The sequence below is a fragment of the Ovis aries genome, chromosome 4 (genome assembly GCF_016772045.2).
Source record: "Ovis aries strain OAR_USU_Benz2616 breed Rambouillet chromosome 4, ARS-UI_Ramb_v3.0, whole genome shotgun sequence".
In the NCBI taxonomy this organism is placed as follows: Eukaryota; Metazoa; Chordata; class Mammalia; order Artiodactyla; family Bovidae; genus Ovis; species Ovis aries.
The window spans coordinates 6214200-6235836 of NC_056057.1; the positions used below are offsets into that span (position 1 = coordinate 6214200).

General features: G+C 48.1%; 1 protein-coding gene across 6 annotated transcripts in view; it reads left to right on the plus strand.

Moving 5' to 3' along the window:
* Nucleotides 1-11450, plus strand: part of DDC (dopa decarboxylase) — a 94588-nt gene extending 83138 nt beyond the window's left edge. For 5 of the 6 annotated variants that reach the window (XM_004007693.6, XM_012176274.5, XM_042248334.2 and 2 more), the window contains 4 exons: nucleotides 9-107; nucleotides 2599-2700; nucleotides 7796-8003; nucleotides 10877-11450. In XM_004007693.6, the coding sequence (XP_004007742.3) occupies nucleotides 9-107; nucleotides 2599-2700; nucleotides 7796-8003; nucleotides 10877-10890 (423 nt within the window). In that variant the 3' untranslated portion in view covers nucleotides 10891-11450. The other variant, XM_027968422.3, reaches the window with a different exon arrangement.
* The last annotated feature ends 10187 nt before the right edge of the window (nucleotides 11451-21637 follow it).

A 21637-nucleotide genomic window follows, 5' to 3' on the forward strand; every position in this document is an offset into this window, starting at 1 on the left:
GATTTCAGCACTGGCAGCTGCCGCTGGGCCGGAGGTTCCGCTCTTTGAAGATGTGGTTTGTTTTTAGGATGTACGGAGTCAAGGGACTGCAGGCCTATATCCGCAAGGTGAGTCTGCTGTCATTATTTATCCAGCTGACGTTAGGGAGGTCTTAGACCTGAGAAATGAAGTAAGACGTTGTCAAGCAGGGCACGGGAAACTGAGCGACTCGGCACAGCACAGCGCAGTGTGCGTAAGTGAACGTGGCTCAGTCGTGTCCGACTCTGTGCGACCCCACGGACCGCAGCCCGCCAGGCTCCTCCATCCACGGGATTCTCCAGGCAAGAGTACTGGGGCTGCCATCCCCTGCTCTAATAGCAGTATGTATACCCTGCTCTTTTCCTTTTTTAAGCAACTGAGGAAGCAGGCCCGCGGAGACCCACTCACTTAGCTGGCTGTGGACGGCCTGCCAGGTTCCAGCCGGTCCTCCCTGCTGGCGTCCTCAGCTGCGGCCCCACCCTGAGGACGGGGGCCCTCAGGCGGCAGGGGAGCGGGGCAGCCCTGCAGAGGCTCGCTTTGGGGGCGGCGCCGGGCGGCTGCGGGCAGGGCGGATGGCTGCAGGCCCCTCCCTGTGGCAGAGCGCGCGGAGCGGGCAGCGGCTCGGGCCCCGCGGCGCCACGCACACCGGCACCCATGCAGCTCAGGAGGCTGCTGGGGGGCTGTAAAGGGTCTGGGGCGTCTCTGTGCGAAGAGGACGGGAAAGGACATGGAAGCGGGCCCGTGAGTTCTCCCGTGGGGAGCCTGTGCGCAGAAGCTGGATGAGGATTCAGCTGCTCTGGGGAAAGAAGGCGAAGCACAAGTAGTTCATCTCACGAGGGTGATTCCTGCTGGAAGCTCCGGGAAGCAGGCGCTTCATGATTCCCTGAGGGGGACCGACCCTGCCCTCCTAGGAGCCAGATACGTCCGGGCAGGTGTCCAGCTTCCAGGACCCAGCTTGAGGGGATCCCCTGCCAGCAGTCTCTGGAGCCCTCTAGTGGCGCCAGATTCATCACCGCCTGGGGACCCCTCATGGAAACGGTGGTGTTTCTCATACATGTGGAATCTAGAAAAACGGCGCAGAGGAACCTATTTGCAGGGCAGGAAGAGAGACACAGACAGAGGACACAGCGGGGAGAGGGGAGGAGGGCACGAATTGGGAGATTAGGACGGAGAGACACACACTACCACGTGTGGAATAGACAGCTAGTGGGGAGCTGCTGCACAGCCCAGGGAGCTCAGCTCAGTGCTCTGCGATGGCCTGGAGGCGTGGGCTGCAAGGGAGTGGGGCTCCGGAGGGAGAGGAGGTATGTACACATATGGCTGACTCACTGTGCTTTACAGCGGACACTAACCCAACATTGTGAAGCAGCTATATTCCAAAAAAAAAAATGACGTTTCTGTCCCAACACTTTGAGCAATGCGATCTCTGCTCAGATGCTCCCTGGGCACCTGTCAGTGAGCCCCACACTGGATTCCAGGGTTCAGGATGAGCTCCATGGGTGCTGAGACCTGGGTGAGCTGGTTCTCAGATCACGTACTGTGTGAACCAGCTCTTGGTCTCTGTAAACACCTCCGTGTTTAGTACAGGCTGGTTCGGGGATAGGTGGCAGCCTGGGGCTGACGAGGGTCTCACTGTGGCAGCAGATGCTGTGGAATAACAAACAGCTGCAGAGAGGGAGCTCTGGTGCTGGGCAACTGCGTTAGAACCAGCCTCAGTCTCCTGGTCTGCAGAATGGGCACGGTTGTGGTGTTATTGGGCTTCCCAGGTGGCGCTAATGATAAAGAATCCACCTGTCAATGCAGGAGATGCAAGAGATGCGGGTTAGATCCATGAGTCAGGAAGATCCCTTGGAGGAAGAAATGGCAATCCACTCCAGTACTCCAGTATCCTTGCCTGGAGAATCCTATGGACAGAAGAGCCTGGCGGGCTGCAGTCCATGGGGTCACAAAGAGTTGGACTCGACGGAAGCGACTGAGCACGCCCCTGCACCATGGGCCAGCACCAGGATAGGACGGGGAAGTGCCCGGCTCCCCAGCTGATGTTGTCCACTGTCTCTTCAAGTGTGTGTGTGCTTGTGCTCAGCTGTGACTGACTCTTTGCAGCCCTATAAACTGCAGCCTGCCAGGCTCCTCTGTCCGTGGGATTCTCCAGGCACGATACTGGAGTGGTTGCCACACCCTCCTCCGGAGATCTTCCCATCCCAGGGACCGAACCCAGGCCTCTTCCGTCTCCCGCATTGGCAGGCGTGTTCTTTACCACTAGCGCGACCTCTCTTCTGAAAAGTTTAAATCCCTCCTGGCAACGTTTGGCCTAAAATTCTAAAAGATGTGATGAACACAGTCCTCTGAACAGAAGATGACAAAAGGTGTTTTTCTGAAGATGGTGGCCCCTTTCCCCTGGTAGCAAGTTTCTCACCCTCTGTGGGGACAGCCAGGACATGGGTGACATCAATGCTGGAAGAAAATGGCTAAAGCATAGTCATGAGTTCCAGACGCGTGGTCTGATGCTGTTCTCTAGGTGGTGAACTTCTGAAACAAGTCGTGACAAAAGACTCAGACAGATGTCCCTTCCCTTTCCAGCACGTCCAGCTAGCCCATGCATTTGAGGCATTGGTGCGCCAGGACGCCCGCTTTGAAATCTGTGCAGAAGTCACTCTTGGACTGGTCTGTTTCCGGCTAAAGGTATGTCTAAGTTGACTTCATTGTCTGCGTTTTCTTGACTGGAAAGAGAGGAAGCAGTCATTCATTACATCGACTGAGCTCCCCAGAGACCTTGCGTTGCTGCCCACCAGTTCTCCAGGCTGCTGGTCCCAGCTCCCGAGTCTGACTTCCCGCAACCCCCGCCCTTCTCCAGGGCACTCAGACTCCCTGCTCGTGTGTGCCTGGTGTGAGGATGCTGGCCATTTCCCCATCAACCCAGCTGTGCCATGGAGATCCTTGAAGGGCTGACCCATGCATGGGCTCACCGGCCCAAGCATGGTCCCTGGACCAGCACCTGGGAGCCTGTGAGGAGCCAGTCTTGGCTCACTTGGGACCCGCTGACTTGACCCTGTATGCCCCCCAGCTGCTGGTGCAATAGGGGTTCGAGGGACGCTGTTCCCTGGGGTTATGTCTTTCTGCTGTCTGAGGGAATCAGCCACCTTTGGTGACAATCACAACCATGTTTTCCACAGGCCGCAAGGGACACTGCTCACACAGACCCTTATCAACTAGCCTCGTGTGGAAGAAGCCATTAGCTTAGCTCTAACGCCCTGACCACTCTCTGGAGAGCTTTCCATTTGCAGAGTCAACTCTGTGTCAGGTCTCCATGTCCAAGTCCACAAAGGGAGGCAGCAGAAGGCACCATGGACTCAGTCACATTGTCAAGGTGCTGCCCATCCAGACGTGGCCATGGTCTTCCCCTTCCCTCCCCACACCGATTCTTCAGGATTTGAGGGCTGTTGAGAACCACTCATGGAACAACCGGGAGGCAAGAGAGTAGAGTCCTGACACGAGAGCTGGCAGGGAGATGTGAGCCTCACACAGTAACACCTGAGCACAGGAGAGAGCATCACACACACACCTGAGCACAGGAGGGCAGAGCATCTCACAGAGACACGTGAGCACAGAGGGAGACCATAACATAGATACCTGAGCACAGGAGGGCAGAGCATCACACACACACCTGAGCACAGGAGGGCGGAGCATCTCACACACACCTGAGCACAGGAGGGAGAGCATCACACAGACACCTGAGCACAGGAGGGCGGAGCATCTCACAGAGACACGTGAGCACAGAGGGAGACCATAACATAGATACCTGAGCACAGGAGGGCAGAGCATCACACACACACCTGAGCCCAGGAGGGAGAGCATCTCACACACACCTGAGCATAGGAGGGAGCGCATCACAGACACCTGAGCACAGGAGGGAGGGCATCTCACACACCTGAGCTCAGGAAGGCAGAGCATCACACACACACCTGAGCACAGGAGGGCAGAGCATCTCACACACACCTGAGCACAGGAGGAAGAGCATCTCACAGAGACACGTGAGCACAGAGGGAGACCATAACATAGATACCTGAGCACAGGAGGGCAGAGCATCACACACACACCTGAGCACAGGAGGGAGCACATCACAGACACCTGAGCACAGGAGGGAGGGCATCTCACACACCTGAGCTCAGGAAGGCAGAGCATCTCACACACACCTGAGCACAGGAGGAAGAGCATCTCACAGAGACACGTGAGCACAGAGGGAGACCATAACATAGATACCTGAGCACAGGAGGGCAGAGCATCACACACACACCTGAGCCCAGGAGGGAGAGCATCTCACACACACCTGAGCACAGGAGGGAGAGCATCTCACACACACCTGAGCACAGGAGGGCAGAGCATCACAGACACCTGAGCACAGGAGGAAGAGCATCTCACACACACCTGAGCACAGGAGGGCAGAGCATCTCACACACACCTGAGCACAGGAGGAAGAGCATCTCACACACACCTGAGCACAGGAGGGCAGAGCATCACAGACACCTGAGCACAGAAGGGCAGACATCTCCTCTGGTGCTAGGAGCAGGGCCCCACAGGGTGACCAGAGGGGCGATTCAGTCTGCGCTGGTGTTGGCAGCCAATATGCCTGATGTGTTTGCCATCGTGCAGTTGTTTTTGTTTTTACTGCCAGTGTTCTTGAAGGATTTTAATTTTCTTAGTTTTTAGCAGTTTTGTTGAGATATCATCCACATACTATACTCTCTGTCCATATAAAGTATCCATTTCAGTGATGCCTAGCCTTCCCTGTGGTTGCACGGCCATCCCCAGAGTCTAGCTTGAGAACATCTTCATTCTCCCCCAGAGAAGCCCCAGCCCCATCCCTAGGGCCAGGGATCTACTTTCTCTCTCTGTGGATCTGTCTGCTCCAGACATTTGTGTTAATGGGATCATCACTGTGCTGGCTTCTATGACTGGCTTCTTTCGATGAGCATTGTGTTGTCAAAGTCAAGACTTTTATTTTCTCCTCCCCATTTACTTGGGCAAACCTGCCTGCATGTCCCTTCCCGCCCTAGAAGCCTAGGGGCTTCTCAGAAAGCGAAACGTTGCTTCTGTGAAACTTGTTATTTCTATTGCGTGAATCAGTTTCTCCTTGAGGAAGCGTGCTGTGCAGGCATGTTGCTCGTTTTCTGCCTCGCATCTGCTATCTTGCTATGCTTTTCTTTGCCGTGTTGCCATCGGCTCTGGATGTCAAGTCTCTGCTGCTGCTACTGTTCTTACACCTCAGACTGTTTTCTGTCTTTGCCTCTGTTTAGTAGAAAACAAACCTTGTCCGATCCATTTGAAAATAGTGAGCAAAGTTTTCCTGAGTTGCTTGCTTTTATTTCCTGCGTTTGGCACTTTCAGGCATTTGCTCTTCCATTACGTCTTCCTGGTAAAGTTCCATCCTTTCAAACCATCATTTCCTCCTTCTCACCCTCATCCTGGAGCAGAACCGGCCCTGGCTGGATCTGGTGCGCAGCAGCAGTTCCTAGGTGGCCTTGGGCCCACACGCTGTCCACGGGCCACAGCACATAGCCTCACGCCAGTCGGTGACCTGCAGACTGCAGAGACATGAGGCCCGGGTCCCGCCTCCGGCTGACCAGGACTTTTCTCTTCCCACTGTCCTCCCTGCTCTCAAGATGGAGCAAGAAGAGTACAGTCTACCACGGTCACGTGACCCAGGACGCTGGCCCCACGTGCAGGCCCTCTACGTCAACCAGAAGGCGTGTGGGGCTGGAGTCACTGCCTGGGGACAGAACGAAGGCTGAGAGGTGGGCGGGGATGAGAAGGGGAACCGGACCGACCAGACGGGAGGGGCACAGCCCCCAGTCTGTAACGCATTTCCCCCATGTGACCCTCTCGGTATGGGGTGCGGGCCCCCAGCCCCCTGTCCAAGGCTGGTGAGCTGCTCCCCTCCAGAAGGGGGCTACTGATGGTCCTTTGGTCCATAGTTCGAGGACAGTTTTCCAAGACTCTAGCCAGAAGCTGACTATCACGCTTCATTTTCTACACAGCAATTGCCTACATAGGAAGGAGTTCCATTCCGAGGATGCATTCACTGAGTTTAGTCTGTATGTAGGTTTAGTGAAATTGGCCTAGGCACCCAACTAACACGATCGGCTATAGAGTACTGTACTATAATAGGTTTGTAACTTTTCACACAAATATTACATTAAAAATAAACAAAAAATAGAGAAAACCTTTTTAATCTCATAGTACAGTACCTTGAATAGCACCGTAGGACCAGGTATAGCACCGCTGCTTTTATGCTTGCTTCCAGACTTCCTGGGCGTGAAACAAAGATACCTCCCTACTGCACTCTGATCCCCTGGAGAAGGGAAAGGCTACCCACTCCAGTATTCTGGCCTGGAGAGTTCCATGAGCTGTATAGTCCATGGGGTCGCAAAGAGTCGGACACGAGTGAGCGACCTTCACTTCACTCACCTACTGCGCTGTAACCACGACTGTGCAGCAAAGGACCCGAGAGCACAGCCTGCAGAGCACGCGGGCGTGTGACGCGGCGCACCAGACACGCTAACGTGGGTGGACATGAGAACGCACTCTCTCATCTTGGAAATTTCACAGCTTCAAGCTTCGTGTGCAGGAGACTTACTTTACTGTGAGATTTCTTCTGTATGTTTCCATTCCCTGGTGCCATTATACAGTTCTGCTGTTTCAGCTCATCAGTTCAGTTCAGTTCAGTCTCTTAGTCATGTCCGACTCCTTGCGATCCCATGAACCGCAGCACTCCAGGCCTCCCTGTCCATCACCAACTCCCGGAGTCCACCCAAACCCATGTGCATTGAGTCGGTGACACCATCCAACCATCTCATCCTCTGTCGTCCCCTTCTCCTCCTGCCCTCAATCTTTCTCAGCATCAGGGTCTTCTCAAATGAGTCAGCTCTTTGCAGGTGGCCAAAGTATTGGAGTTTCAGCTTCAGCATCAGTCCTTCCAATGAACACCTAGGACTGATCTCCTTTAGGATGGACTGGTTGGATCTCCTTGAAGTCCAAGGGACTCTCAAGAGTCTTCTCCAACACCACAGTTCAAAAGCATCAATTATTTGACACTCATCTTTCTTCACAGTCCAACTCTCACATCCATACATGACCACTGGAAAAACCATAGCCTTGACTAGATGGACCTTTGCTGACAAAGTAATGTCTCTGCTTTTTAATATGCTATCTAGGTTGGTCATAACTTTCCTTCTAAGGAGTAAGCATCTTTTAATTTCATGGCTGCAGTCACCATCTGCAGTGCTTTTGGAGCCCAGAAAAATAAAGTCTGACACTGTTTCCACTGTTTCCCCATCTATTTGCCATGAAGTGATGAGACCGGATGCCATGATCTTAGTTTTCTGAATGTTGAGCCTTAAGCCAACTATTTCACTCTCCTCTTTCACTTTCATCAACTTTCTGCCATAAGAGTGGTGCCATCTGCGTATCTGAGGTTATTGATAAACTTATCAACTTACAGGTGACATGTCTAGGAAGCTTCGTTTTTTCTCTGTAAACCTGGGTCACAGAAGGCTTGCCTTTTGGCAGCACCGGAACAGCAGGAATTGTGCAGGGAAGGCAGCCCTCTCTTGGGCCCACGTCACGGTTACGTAGCTGAGCTTTTTATGACTGCAAACGGAAGGCCTGTGGTGAGGTGGTTTTCCTGCTGACCTGGGACTGTATCACCCAACACCTACCAGTCTTCGTGTGGCATGTTTGAGCGTCCAAAGATTTGAGTACCGCCTTTCTCAATCTGCAGGGTTCCAACAAACTGAATGAAGCTCTTCTGGAAAGCATAAACAGTGCCAAAAAAATCCACTTGGTCCCTTGTTCCCTGAGAGACCGGTTCGTGCTGCGCTTTGCCATCTGCTCACGCACAGTGGAGCTGGCCCACGTGCAGCTGGCCTGGGAGCACATCCGGGAGATGGCAGCCGCAGTGTTAAGAGCACAGGGGGAGGAAAAGGCAGGTAAGTCACCCTGTGGGGCCGAATTCTCTCCACCCCAAAGAGAGGGAGAGAGAACCAGCCCTGTCTGGTCTGGAGAAGTGGAGGGAACATACCACATAGGGAGTCTTTAGAAACTTCTATAGATTTCTACTCTGTACTCTTTTATTTGAGACTATCAGTCATACATCTCTGTAATATCCCCTCAGCTTTCTTTAGTGTTCCCCCCAACTTACAATCATAGCAACTTATAAACTGGCAAATGGTAGATAAATGAAAATGGGTGGAAACACTCAAAAAGGAGTCTGACATGACTGCTGGTTTGCTGTCAGGAAGGGCCAAGTTCACGTTGATTTAGAGAAAGAAAAGGTTAAACTATTGTGCATCAGTTATAGAAACCCTAAAGACAGTGGGCAGGTGACTTGTAAGAAAACATCTGCACAAACACAGCATTGACAACAAGTTGGAACAATGTCTGTTGAACTACAAGGATCTTTAGAGCCTTGACATTAGGTTATTTTCTGAATGTCATTCCATCGGAGTTTTTACACCACCTTGATTTCTTTCTTTTTCCTTTTGCCCCACTTGGGGGAGGTAGGTGGTAAGAGCTTCTGCTGTTCTTTCTTTTTTATATTAAACAAGTAAGAGATTTATATCTCTCTGAAAAGAGCACTTCATGGGGTTGCAAACAGTTGGACACAACTGAGCAACTGAACTGAACTGAAAAAGAGTTTAAAGAAAGGCAATCAAGGGGCAAGAGTGGGGTTTCAAGAATCATCAGAATCCCAGGATCCTTCCTTCTTGCTTCCCTGCTATTTTTAGCATCAACATAGAACATCTGTCTTATGGCCCAAAATGGTTGTTTGTGCTCCAGCCATTGCATCCTCACTCCAACTTTTCTTTCTTTCTTTTTCTGCTTTATGCCCATCTGTCATCATCCACCGGGGATGCAAAACCTAAATGTGTGATGGAATTAGTTTGCTGAGCGCATACAACTTGATCTTCTGGGCTCTTAATTTTAACTATGAGTACCTGAGATATTAATACTATAGTGCAGTGGTCCTCAACCTCTAGGATCTAATGCCTGATGATCTGAAGTGGAGCTAATATAATAATTATACAAATAAGGTCCACAATAAATGAAACACATTTGAATCATCCTTAAACCATCCCCCACAAATGGTTGGTGGAAAAATTTTCCTTGGCAAAACCAGTTCCCAGTGCTGAAAAAGTTGGGGACTACTGTGTAGTGCTCAAAAAATCAGAAGTTACATATTGCATTTTATTTATGTGAGAGTCCATCCCAGGCTTCTGGCCCAAGAGGTCAGAGACCCCTCTGTCAGGGTGTGTCCTGAAATATCAGGTCCTTTTCCTGGCTCGGCAAACCCCTTTCCTAAAGGGCTGCTGCTCATAAGCTGAGGGATCACCCTTCAGGGAGCAACACCCCAGTTAGAGCTTGAGCATCTCGGGAAGGTGTTGGGAAGAGGCCTATAGCTCCAGATTATTCCACTGCTCCACAATAAGCATCTCTGTGTGTGGTGGGGGTGTATATGTGGGGGGAATAATATAAATTCAAAACAAAACCACACGGGCAAACCCTCTAGAGAACATTACTGCGACTCTATGTTTGTGTATCTTATTCCCCTATGCCTGGAACAACACAGGAGACTTTAGCTCAGAAAACTCATCTGAAGCAGAGGCAGGTCTCTGATGGAAGTAACAGTTACTCTGGAGTTAATATGCGTGTGTGCTTCAGGCGTGTCCAACTCTCTGCGACCCCGTGGACTGTAGCCCCCCAGGCTCCTCTGTCCACGGGGATTCTCCAGGCAAGAATACTGGAGTGGGTTGCCACGCCCTCCTCCAGGGGATCTTCCCGCCGGGGACTGAACCCAGGTCTCCCGTCTCTTGCACAGGCAGGCGGAATCTTTACCACTAGCGCCGCCTGGGAGGCCCATGTGGAGTTGTTATTTGTTGTTTAGCCACTAAATCACGTCTGGCTCTGTGACCCCCTGGACTGCAGCTTCCCTGTCCTTCACTATACTTGCCATCAATTCCAAAGGTAACAGAAAGGAAAAAAATTTTAAATGGAGGATACAATAGTAAATCCCAATGCATATTAGTCAGATTAATTAGAGTGATGAAAATCTTAATATCTTGGTTTTACTTGTGCTTATGTTAACGTGCTCAGCCGTGTCTGACTTTCTGTGATCCCCATGGGCTTCAGTGCATCATGTGCCTCTGTCCATGGGATTCTCCAGGCAAGAATACTGGAGTGGGTTGCCATGCCCTCCTCCAGGGGGTCTTCCCAACCCAAGGGTCAATCCCCTGTCTCCTGCGTTGGCAGGCAGATTCTTTACCACTGAGTCAAGGCTGAAGCCCCTTGTGCTTATGTAAGTTTATATCAAATGTAATGGTCACAGTTCTGAAGGAAAGAAGGAACTACCCTATTTTACATAAGGTAGGAAATGGGGCCAAGACTCTAGTTGACATTAATAAAATGTATCATAGAGAAGGGGCTTCCCAGGTGACTCAGTGGTAAAAATCCGCTGGTTAGTGCAGGAGACACGGGTTCGATCCCTGGGTCAGGAAGATCCCTTGGAGAAGGAAATGGCAACCCACTCCAGTATTCTTGCCCAGGAAATCCAACGAACAGAGAAACCTGGTGGGCTATGGTCCATGGGGTTGCAAAAGAGTCAGACATAACTTTGCAACAAAACAACAACAATCCTGGAGAAGCCAGATTGGCAATAAAAGCTAATTTCTTCCAGTTCAAACTCTTTTCTATTTCACAGATGGAGAAAGTATATTCCTTCTCTGTGTTCCAGGGAGGAGTATACAAAATTCTTTCACATTTTTAAAACATAGCCATATGCTCCTGTTCTTTTTTTCCCTTGTAGAGATCAAAAATTGAAATTATCTGAAGACTGGGATGAGAGGAAACTGTATCAGCCCAGCTCCTTGGAACCCAGCCTGTATGTGGCACATGCTTCTTCTCCAGTTCAGTTCAGTGGCTCCGTCGTATCTGACTCTTTGTGACCCCATGGACTGCAGCACGCCAGGCTTTATCATCCATCACCAACTCCCAGAGTTTACTCAAACTCATGTCCATCAAGCCAGTGATGCCATCCAACCATCTCATCCTCTGTTATCCCCTTTTCCTCCTGCCTTCAATCTTTTCCCAGAGTTATCCAGAAAGAATCCCATGATTGCACCTTTTCAGCCACTCATCAATGAAGAAATATTATGTGCTACGAGTTAACCTCAGTGAATATAGCTTTTATTCATTATTTGACTCTGACTTCTGTTGATTAAAAATCATATGTCTCTATGCCTTTGAAGTTGTCAGTGGGCTAAAGCCTTACTGAAATATCGTCCAGGGTGATCTATGATTATGGGATTTATACCTGTGGTATTTAAATTGTTCTGTCACGTGGCTTAATGCTTAATAAACAATGTGAAGTGTTATGCGTATTGTGTCTGATGAGCATCTTGTTCTATTCCGTAGAAAATCGACTGTTATCATGTGGACTTATCCTTTCAAAACAGCTAAAGATATGACGTTCCTGGATGTGTTTAAATGACATTCATTTAGTCGGGAAGCATTCAGGCAGTGCCTAGTACATGTCTGGTGGGCTTCCCTGGTGGTGCTGGTGGTAGAGAACCTGCCTGCCAATGCGGGAGAGGCAAGAGACGCAGGTTCAATCCCTGGGTCAGAAAGATCCCCGGAGAAGGGCATGGCAACCCACTCCAGCATTCTTGCCTGGAGAATCCCCTGGACAGAGGAGTCTGGCGGGCTACAGTCCATAGGGTCTGAAAGAGTCAGACACGGCTAAAGCGGCTTAGTGCATCAGCCACTGTTCTAGATGTCATAGCAACATATGCGTTGGAAATGACTTCAGCTTCTAAAGAAACATCAGTAAATTTAGAATCAAGGCACAGCCAGAGACCACGTTCTGCGGGCGTGGTGAGAAAGGCTTCCAGGGCCTTGCTCTCCTTATCGGGTTAGGCTCCTGCCCTGGAGCATCACGACTAATAAACACCTGAAGGTTCTCTTTACACAGAAATATCAGGAAGATGCAGGTTTTGTCCAAATCACTGATTTTCTTTAAAACTCTTTATTCTTCGAAACACATATATTTTAACCCCAAGACAAGTTTTTATTCTTTGGAGACTATAGAATTGTCAAAAACACTCTCAGAATGGGACCTTGAATTATTATCAGGGCTATCTGAATTTTAAAAATCCCTGTGATCTACGTGCATGTAGCTGAATTACCTGTGTTTTTGAAATCTGTTAGCACATCAGATGCCATGTGGCCCCCCTCTCATTTGGTCAGCTCATTTGTTCTCTGCCCATCAGTGGACAGACCTGGCCTCCCACACAGCGTGGGGATGTGGGATGGGCCAAGAGCACCCACTGGTGCCGCCACGTCAGGAGCCGCAGAGGGTGGTCATCTGAGCTCAGATCACAGTGTGGAGGCCGAGGGGCCTGCCTCGTACAGTGAGGCTGTCTGCCCCGAGTGTGCTCTGTAGTTAAGATTGTTGCAGGGCCCCCTACGTGGGGCCTGAGTCACCAACGCAGCCGCAGCCCGCAACCTTTGGGAGCGGCTCCACCCAGCTGATCCACAAATGCACTTTGGAAAGACAACCCAGATTTGTGTTTGAGGCAGGAGACAGGGCAGCAGAAGATGGCAGAGATGCTGCCAGGCGGCATGGGCAGACAGGGAGCAGGAAGCTGGTGGATGAATGAAGAACTCCCCACTGACCGGGCTGGATCTTTGTGTCGGGGAATCTTACACCTCAGCTGGAATGTAGACCCAGGAGAGACTGCAGCTTGCCCACTTCTGGCTCATTTCTAGCTAACTCGTGGCAGTTCCCCCTACCCTGGACCTCTCTAGGCATTTCCATAGCACCGTGATCAAACCCCAAATTACCCAGCCTCGGAAGAGAAGGGCATACTTCCTCCCAGTTTATTTAACACACATCCTCATGGCATGTTCTCTATGTTGTAAATATTTTAATATTTATTTAATACTTATTTTAAAGTTATCAACTATTATTCCCATTTTCCAGATGAGGAAGAGGTCTAGTGACTTTTCTGCATGAGGTCTGGAACATGGCAGTCTGGAATTCACACTTTCTTAGTCATTCAGTTCCAAGTGTGCTGTCTCTTGCCCAGAAAAGCCATTTCTCAGGATAACTGGCAGTGAGGAGCTTTCACTCCCTTCTGGGAAAAGCCCATCTTCGCCTCCCAGGGTAGAGTCTTGGACCCTGACCCTAACCAGACAATCCCCAAACAGCCCAATGTGGGGAAGTTTCTGAAGGTCTGCACCGTGCAGCTTAACCTATCTGTGCAGCATCTTCATAACCAGCCCAGTGTCCGGATGCAGTGCACAGACCCCCGCTGGCCCTGGGACCAGCGAGCATCTCCCGATAACAGGCAGCTCCAGTGAGCACAGGGAAAATCCCAGATCCATCTAGACACACCTAACATCTTGATGCCAAGAAACCTGTTTTTTCTTTTGACACTTCTGACCACAAATGAAAGGGTTTTCCCTCCTGGCACCAAAAACATGGACTGGTTTCCAACAGCAGTTTCCCACCCGTCTGACAGCACTGCCTGGAGTCAGCATCCAACCCCACCTGTGAAGAGCTCAGTCCCTCAAATACCCTCACCTCACTACCAGCCCGGGCCTCCTGGCCTCCTACCTGACCTGCTGTATATTAGGGGTTCCCATCGCTCCCATGTCAAGATCCACTGTTGGCTGGAACAGTTTACAGAACTCAGGAAGTTACTTTATTTGCATCCTCAAGTTTAACATGAAGGATACAACTCAGGAACAACCAGATAGAAGAGAGACATAGGATGGGGCAGCGGGAGGGAGTGGGGGGCTTCCATCCCCCACCCCCACTCCCTCGAGGGCATGGCTCTCCAAGCAGCCTGATGTGCTTAGTTAGTCAGTCAGTTCAGCTGCTCAGTCATGTCCAACTCCTTGAGACCCCATGAACTGCAGCACGCCAGGCTTCCCTGTCCATCTCCAGCTCCCAGCGCTTGCTGAAACTCATGTCCATGGAGTCAGTGATGCCATCACCAGTGTGAAAGTGCTCCAAACCCTATTGATTAGGAGTTTTCATGGAGATTCCAGTACATCACTGGTTGATTAAATCACTGGCCACTGTGATTAACCCAAGTCTCTGGTCCCCCTTCCCCACTGGAGGTGGGGATGAGATGGTGCTGAATGTTCTCACCTTCTCACTGTGGTGACCAACTGTCTTTACCCTGTCTGTGGACCTGCCAAGAGTAGCCTCCCTAGAACAAAAGAGATTCCTGTTACCCACAGAATCCAGAGGATTTAGGAGCTCTGTGTCAGGAGCCAGGGACATAGACCTAATATATAACTCTTATTATATCTGACCCAAGATACCTTCTGGAATCATATACGTCCTTCCTAAAATGCAGAAAGCAGCCAAATTTCCTAACAATAGAGAATCTCATTCCTGCTGACTCCATGCCTGACACAGGAGGAATTTGTAGAAAAGCCAAGATTTTAAAAAAAAGAAGCAAAAATATTACTCAGCTCTATAGAAGAATGACAGAATGACATCTGCAACAATATAAATGGACCTAAAAGTGATCACACTAAGTGAAGAAAGTCAGAAAGAGAAAGACAAGGGTCATATGACAGCATTTCCATGTGGACTTCAGAAAGACGACACAGGCCAACTTATACAAAACAGAAACAGCTGCAGACACAGAACACAGACTTATGGTTAACAAATGGGAGCTTGGGATTAAAATATATACACTCAGTTCAGTTCAGCTCAGTCGCTCAAGTGTCCAACTCTTTGTGACCCCATGATTTGCAGCACGCCAGACCTCCCTGTCCATCACCAACTCCCGGAGTTCACTCAGACTCACGTCCATCGAGTCAGTGATGCCATCCAGCCATCTCATCCTCTGTCGTCCCCTTCTCCTCCTGCGCCCAATTCCTCCCAAGCATCAAAGTCTTTTCCAGTGAGTCAACTCTTCAGAGTCTTTTCCAGTGAGTCAACTCTTCTCATGAGATGGCCAAAGTACTGGAATTTCAGCTTCAGCATCATTCCCTCCAAAGAAATCCCAGGGCTGATCTCCTTCAGAATGGACTGGTTGGATCTCCTTGCAGTCCAAGGGACTCTCAAGAGTCTTCTCCAACACCACAGTCCAAAAGCATCAATTCTTTGGTGCTCAGCCTTCTTCACAGTCCAACTCTCACATCCATACATGACCACAGGAAAAACCATAGCCTTGACTAGATGGACCTTAGTCGGCAAAGTAATGTCTCTGCTTTTGAATATACTGTCTAGGTTGGTCATAACTTTTCTTCCAAGGAGTAAGTGTCTTTTAATTTCATGGCTGCAGTCACCATCTGCAGTGATTTTGGAGCCCCCCCAAAATAAAGTGTGACACTGTTTCCACTGTTTCCCCATCTATTTCCCATGAAGTGATGGGACCAGATGCCATGATTTTCATTTTCTGAATGTTGAGCTTTAAGCCAACTTTTTAACTCTCCTCTTTTACTTTCATCAGGAGGCTTTTTAGTTCCTCTTCACTTTCTGCCATAAAGGTGGTGTCATCTGCATATCTGAGGTTATTGATATTTCTCCTGGCAATCTTGATTCCAGCTTGTGTTTCTTCCAGTCCAGTGTTTCTCATGATGTACTCTGCATAGAAGTTAAATAAGCAGGGTGACAATATACAGCCTTGATGTGCTCCTTTTCCTATTTGTAACCAGTCTGTTGTTCCATGTCCAGTTCTAACTGTTGCTTCCTGACCTGCATATAGGTTTCTCAAGAGGCAGGTCAGGTGGTCTGGTATTCCCATCTCTTGCAGAATTTTCCACAGTTGATTGTGATCCACACAGTCAAAGGCTTTGGCATAGTCAATAAAGCAGAAATAGATTTTTTTCTGGAACTCTTGCTTCTTCGATGATCCAGCAGATGTTGGCAATTTATATAAAATAGATAAACATAAGGGCCTATTAGGCAGCATGTGTGTGCGTGCTCAGTAGCTCATTTGTGTCCAACTCTTTGCGACCCCATGGACTGTAGCCCACCAGGCTGCTCTGTCCATGGAATTCTCCAAGCAAGAATACTAGAGTGGGAAGCCGCTCGTTTCTCCAGGGGATCTTCCCAACCCAGGGATCAAACCCAGGTCTCCCGCATTGCAGGAGGATTCTTTACCACTGTGATATCTGGAAAGCCCATTTTATAGCACAGGGAACTGTAATAATTTATATGGGGAGAGAATCTGGAAAAGAATCTGTATATCAGAATCACTTTGTTGTATATCTTAAACTAACCCAACATTGTAAATCAACTATCTGTGTGCTCATGCTGTTGTGTCTGACTCTTTGTGACCCTTTGGACAGTAGCCTGTCAGGCTCTTCTGTCCATGGAATTTTCTAAGCATGAATACTGGAGTGACTTGCTTCAATAGAAAATAAAAATTAAATTAAAAACTAATAAGTTGAAAACAAAGGAGAGGTGGGCTGATTATCCCAAGGGATAAGAAGGAAGACCCCAGAGGAAGCAGGTTCCAACCATCCATGGACTTCATACCTATGCCCCTTAACCTGAGAGTCCAGGTTAGCAACAAATACTGCTGGTCTTTTATTCAGAAGGCCTGTATTTGAGGAAAGGAATGGAGCTTGCCTAATGGCTTTTTGGTCTAAGGACTGTTTCATTGCTTTTCTCAATCATGGAAATCTCCAGCTATATAAGAACATTTTTTTGCTTTCTTTTAAACTGCATTTGATATCAATACTTATTTCTTCAGTATTCCTGTGTCACCTGCCATCACCTACACTTGTCATAAATAGTAGAAAAAATAAGAAAGTACTGTGACAGTAAGTTGCTTGTGTGAATTGGATAAATTTGGAACTATCATTTTGGAGGAAGTTGAGTGTGATTCCACAGGCAGAGATGCAAAATGGATGGTTGGGGAAAGAAGAAAGGAGGAAGAAAAGAACAGTGAATTCATATAGACAGGACCTCACGACATACATAGGAGACTGTGCATATACACCCCATATACAGGAGACTCCAAAAATGTCCAGACTGTTGAAGTCACGTCCAGACCCTGCCATTGGTAAGAGACGGTGATATCTCTGTAACCGAGCAGGACCCTATGAGGCCTTCCCAGAACAGATCCCCACATGTGTCTTCCACCTGCCTTTTGTCTACAGAGAACTTTAGTCTAAGAATAAATTTATTCAGAGAAGTGAGAAAATACAGAAAGGAAAACAGTCAAGCAAGACAAAATGATAGTAGGTGAGCCAATAAACAAAGTCAAGGACTTTATTTCCCCCTCAGGGACTATAGCTAATACTCTGAGCCATGTCCTTTGAGCTGTTTTGCAGAGGCTGAGACCCTCACCAGGTGAGGAAATTAACTGTGTGCTGCTCACAAGCACATGGAACCCAGACCAGAGGGAGCCAGAAGGTTGACGACGCTGACTCCTAATTACCTCACCACCAGCCCACCGGAAGAATGTCCACAAGTTGCTCATGCCCTGTCCTTGAACACTATATGACTCCTCACTACCCCGTCCAGGGCAGGACACATGATTTTGAGGGCATTAGCCTCCCATGGCCCCCTTTGCCTGGCAAAACAACAAACCTATTCTTTTCTGCGTCACCGAAAACTCTGTCTCTGCATTTCTGTTCAGCACAGGTGAACAGAGGACAAGTTTCAGTGACATTTCCAGGCATTAGAGAGGAGCCAAGTCACATGAGGAGTGTTAAAATGGAAGAATATTTTATTGGGAAAGACACAGAGAGGCCTTACTTGGTAACTGTCTTCAAATGTTACCCTCACTCTGACATGAAGAGTCTTTGTGCCTCAAAGAGCAAGTGACACAGAGGGAGAGTTATTTTCAATGTGAAACGTCAACTTATCAGCAAATAGAATGTGATATCTCACAGGTCAGTAAATGCTCCACCTCGGTGGGTGCTGGCTGGAGACAGGAAAATCAACAGTTGAGAAATGGTGGGGGAAACTCTTCCAAGAGACTGAAAACTACAGTACATGACCTTTAATCTCTCTCTGTATCTGAGATTCCAACAGTCTATGAAAATAAGAGAATCTGCCTAAATTACAAAGTAGAAACACCACCAACAGCATGGGTTATTTTTCTGTGAGAAGCTCTAATCTGTGCAACCCATGTCCAGCAAAGGGCTTGCCCATAACAATGCCTATCACTTGGGCGCTCTTTCCTGGGGTCAGCTCTGGCCTCAATGCCCTTCAGAGGTCAGCTCCACTTATCCCCCCACAGTCCTTGGAGGAAGCTCATGAGTAGTGGGGTCAGAATCTGAACTCTGCCTCCACCACCTAGCACCAGCCCCTCTGGCATAAGAATACCATGTGTTTCCTTTGTTGTGCAGAAGCTTTTAATTTTAATTAGGTCCCATTTGTTTATTTTTGCTTTTATTTCCAAAATTCTGGGAGGTGGGTCATAGAGGATCCTGCTGTGATTTATGTCGGAGAGTGTTTTGCCTATGTTCTCCTCCAGCAGTTTTATAGTTTCCAGTCTTACATTTAGATCTTTAAGTCTCTGCACAACAAAGGAAACTATAAGCAAGGTGAAAAGACAGCCGTCAGAATGGGAGAAAATAGCAAATGAAGCAACTGACAAAGAATTAATCTCAAAAATATACAGGCAACTCCTGAAGCTCAATTCCAGAAAAAGAAATGACCCAATCAAAAAATGGGCCAAAGAACTAAACAGAAATTTCTCCAAAGAAGACATACAGATGGCTAACAAATGCATGAAAAGATGCTCAACATCACTCATTATCAGAGAAATGCAAATCAAAGCCACAATGAGGTACCATATCATGCCAGTCAGAATGGCTGCAATCCAAAAGTCTACAAGCAATAAATGCTGGAGAGGGTGTGGAGAAAATGGAACACTCTTGCACTGTTGGTGGGAATGCAAACTAGTACAGCCACTTTGGAGAACAGTGTGGAGATTCCTTAAAAAACTGGAAATAGAACTGCCATATGACTCAGCAATCCCACTGCTGGGCATACACACCGAGGAAACCAGAACTGAAAGAGACACGTGTACCCAATGTTCATCGCAGCACTGTTTATAATAGTCAGGATATGGAAGCAACCTAGATATCCATCAGCAGATGAATGGATAAGAAAGCTGTGGTACATATACACAATGGAGTACTACTCAGCCATTAAAAGGAATGCATTTGAATCAGTTCTAATGAGGTGGATGAAACTCGAGCCTATTATACAGAGTGAAGTCAGCCAGAAAGAGAAATACCAATATAGTATACTAATGCATATATATGGAATTTAGAAAGATGGTAACGATAACCCTGTATGTGAGACAGCAAAAGAGACACAGATGTATAGAACACTCTTTTGGACTCTGTGGGAGAGGGTGAGGGTGGGATGATTTGGGAAACTGGCATTGAATGTATATTATCATATGTGAAACAAATCGCCAGTTCAGGTTCAATGCAGGATACAGGATGCTTGGGGCTGGTGCAATGGGATGACTCAGAAGGATGGGATAGGAGGAGAAGTGGGAGGGGGGTTCAGGTTGGGGGACACGTGTACCCCTGTGGTGGATTCATGTTGATGTATGGCAAAACCAATATAGTATTGTAAAGTAATTAGCCTCCAATTAAAATAAATAAATTTATATTAAAAAATAAATAGACAAAAATTCTCAAATTCCAGGGAATAAGTGTTAGAAAACTGAAAAAAAAAAAAAAAAAAAGAATACCATGTGTTAGCTTCCTAGGGCTGCTGAAAAGAAAAGAAATTTGCTCTCAGAGTTCTGGAGGCCAGGATCCAGAAGTGGCGAGGCCAGCCAGGCCACACTCCCTCCAAAGCCCCAGGGAGGATCCTTCCTTGTTCCAGCCTCTGGCAGCCCAGGTGTTCTCTGGCGTGTGGCTGCATACCTCGTACTTCTGCCTCGTCCTCAGGTGGTCGTCTTCTCTCTGTGTCTCTTTCCTTCTTCTCTACTGAAGCATCGGTTCCCTGGATTAGGGTCCATTTCAATCCTGTATGACCTCAGGTTAACTCAGTTACATCTGCAAAGATCTTATTTCCAAATAAGGTGACATTCACAGATGTTGGATGTATGTATGTTTTTTGGTAGGGGGATACAATTCAACTCACAACATACAGTATTAAACTGGAAGCACCAGAGGTATGGACTCATGTTGGCAGAGGATTCAGGAGGAAAGCAATAGAAGTGTGTCATTCCTTTCCTGCTCTGTCCACCCATTTCAGGGGAGGCCCATCTCCCCACTCACCAGCTCCGTTCATGTTGCTGATGCCAGGGAGCCTGTCAGAGCCTCATGGTTCATCCAGTGAGCTAGGGAAAGCCTGTTACTGAAATTGCACATCTCATTCACTCCAGGTCCACACACCCTTTACTTCTCTGGTGGAGGCAGGGACTCATCCCCTCCATCCTCAATTTTCACTCTGCCTTCTTCCTTAATGCTGAGTTAAGGAGGTGAAAGGTGGGAACTTGGTCAGAGTCCAGCCGCAATCAGGAATCCCACCCAGAAAGAACTGACTCTTGTTCCATCTGCTTCTACATCCCCTCCACCGCATCCATTTCCCTGGACCTACAAACACACCACTTTTAAAATTAAAGTGACTCTCCTGGCAGACGAAGATGAGCATTATTTGAGGCCATATTCTCCCTCTGCTTAGAAACAAATGAGATTACTGAAGTGTGCTTTGACATTTGTTGGAGATCATGTTTATAATATTCATGAATATGGAAATGAGAGGCCAGCTCTCAGAATCCCTCACACCAAGAACTTTGACTCTGTTTGCTGTAAGTGAAAACTTCTTCCCTTGAAGGTTTAAAATTTTTTACTAAACAGAAAAACAACAACAAGAATAACAAAAAACAGTGTATGGTCTCAGAAGGAAAGTGGAAGACCTGCCTAGCTCAAGCACTACACTCTTACAAATTATGCTAAAGTATTAGGACAGTATTCTAAAATATCCCATTTGTAACAGAAAAGGTCTTGCTTTAGATTAGGGCTTGAATCCCCCAAATATCACTAATAACACTAGTAGTACCAATAAATATAATACAGCATCACAGCTTCTGCTGAATGTCTGCAATGTGCCAGCGTCTGCTTTGACAATGTAAGTATTAGAGCTCATATTAACCATAACTCTTACAATAACATATTGGGTTATAGATGCTTATTCTTGTTTTATAGATGAGGGGGAGGTTGAAACTCATACAGGGCATGGAATTGAGTTAGATTTTTGCCAACTATGCAGGAAGGAAAAACTGCTGGATTGGGAAATGCTTTCCTGTCAAATGTGCAAAAGTAAAGTGGCAATGCTAATGCCACTTGGAGAAATTTTAATATGTGAACAATGGGCTTCCCAGGTAAAGAACTCGCCTGCCAATGCAGGAGACGCAAAAGACGCAAGTTCAATCCTGGGTCCTGGAAGATCCCCTGGAGGAGGGCATGGCAATCCAGTCCAGTATTCTTGCCTGAAATCCCATGGACAGAGGAGCCTGGCAGGCTACAATCCATAGGGTCGCAAAGATCAGATACTACTGAAGTGACTTAGCACACACACACATGAACAGTACTCTTCGGAGGCTAAGGTGGTGGT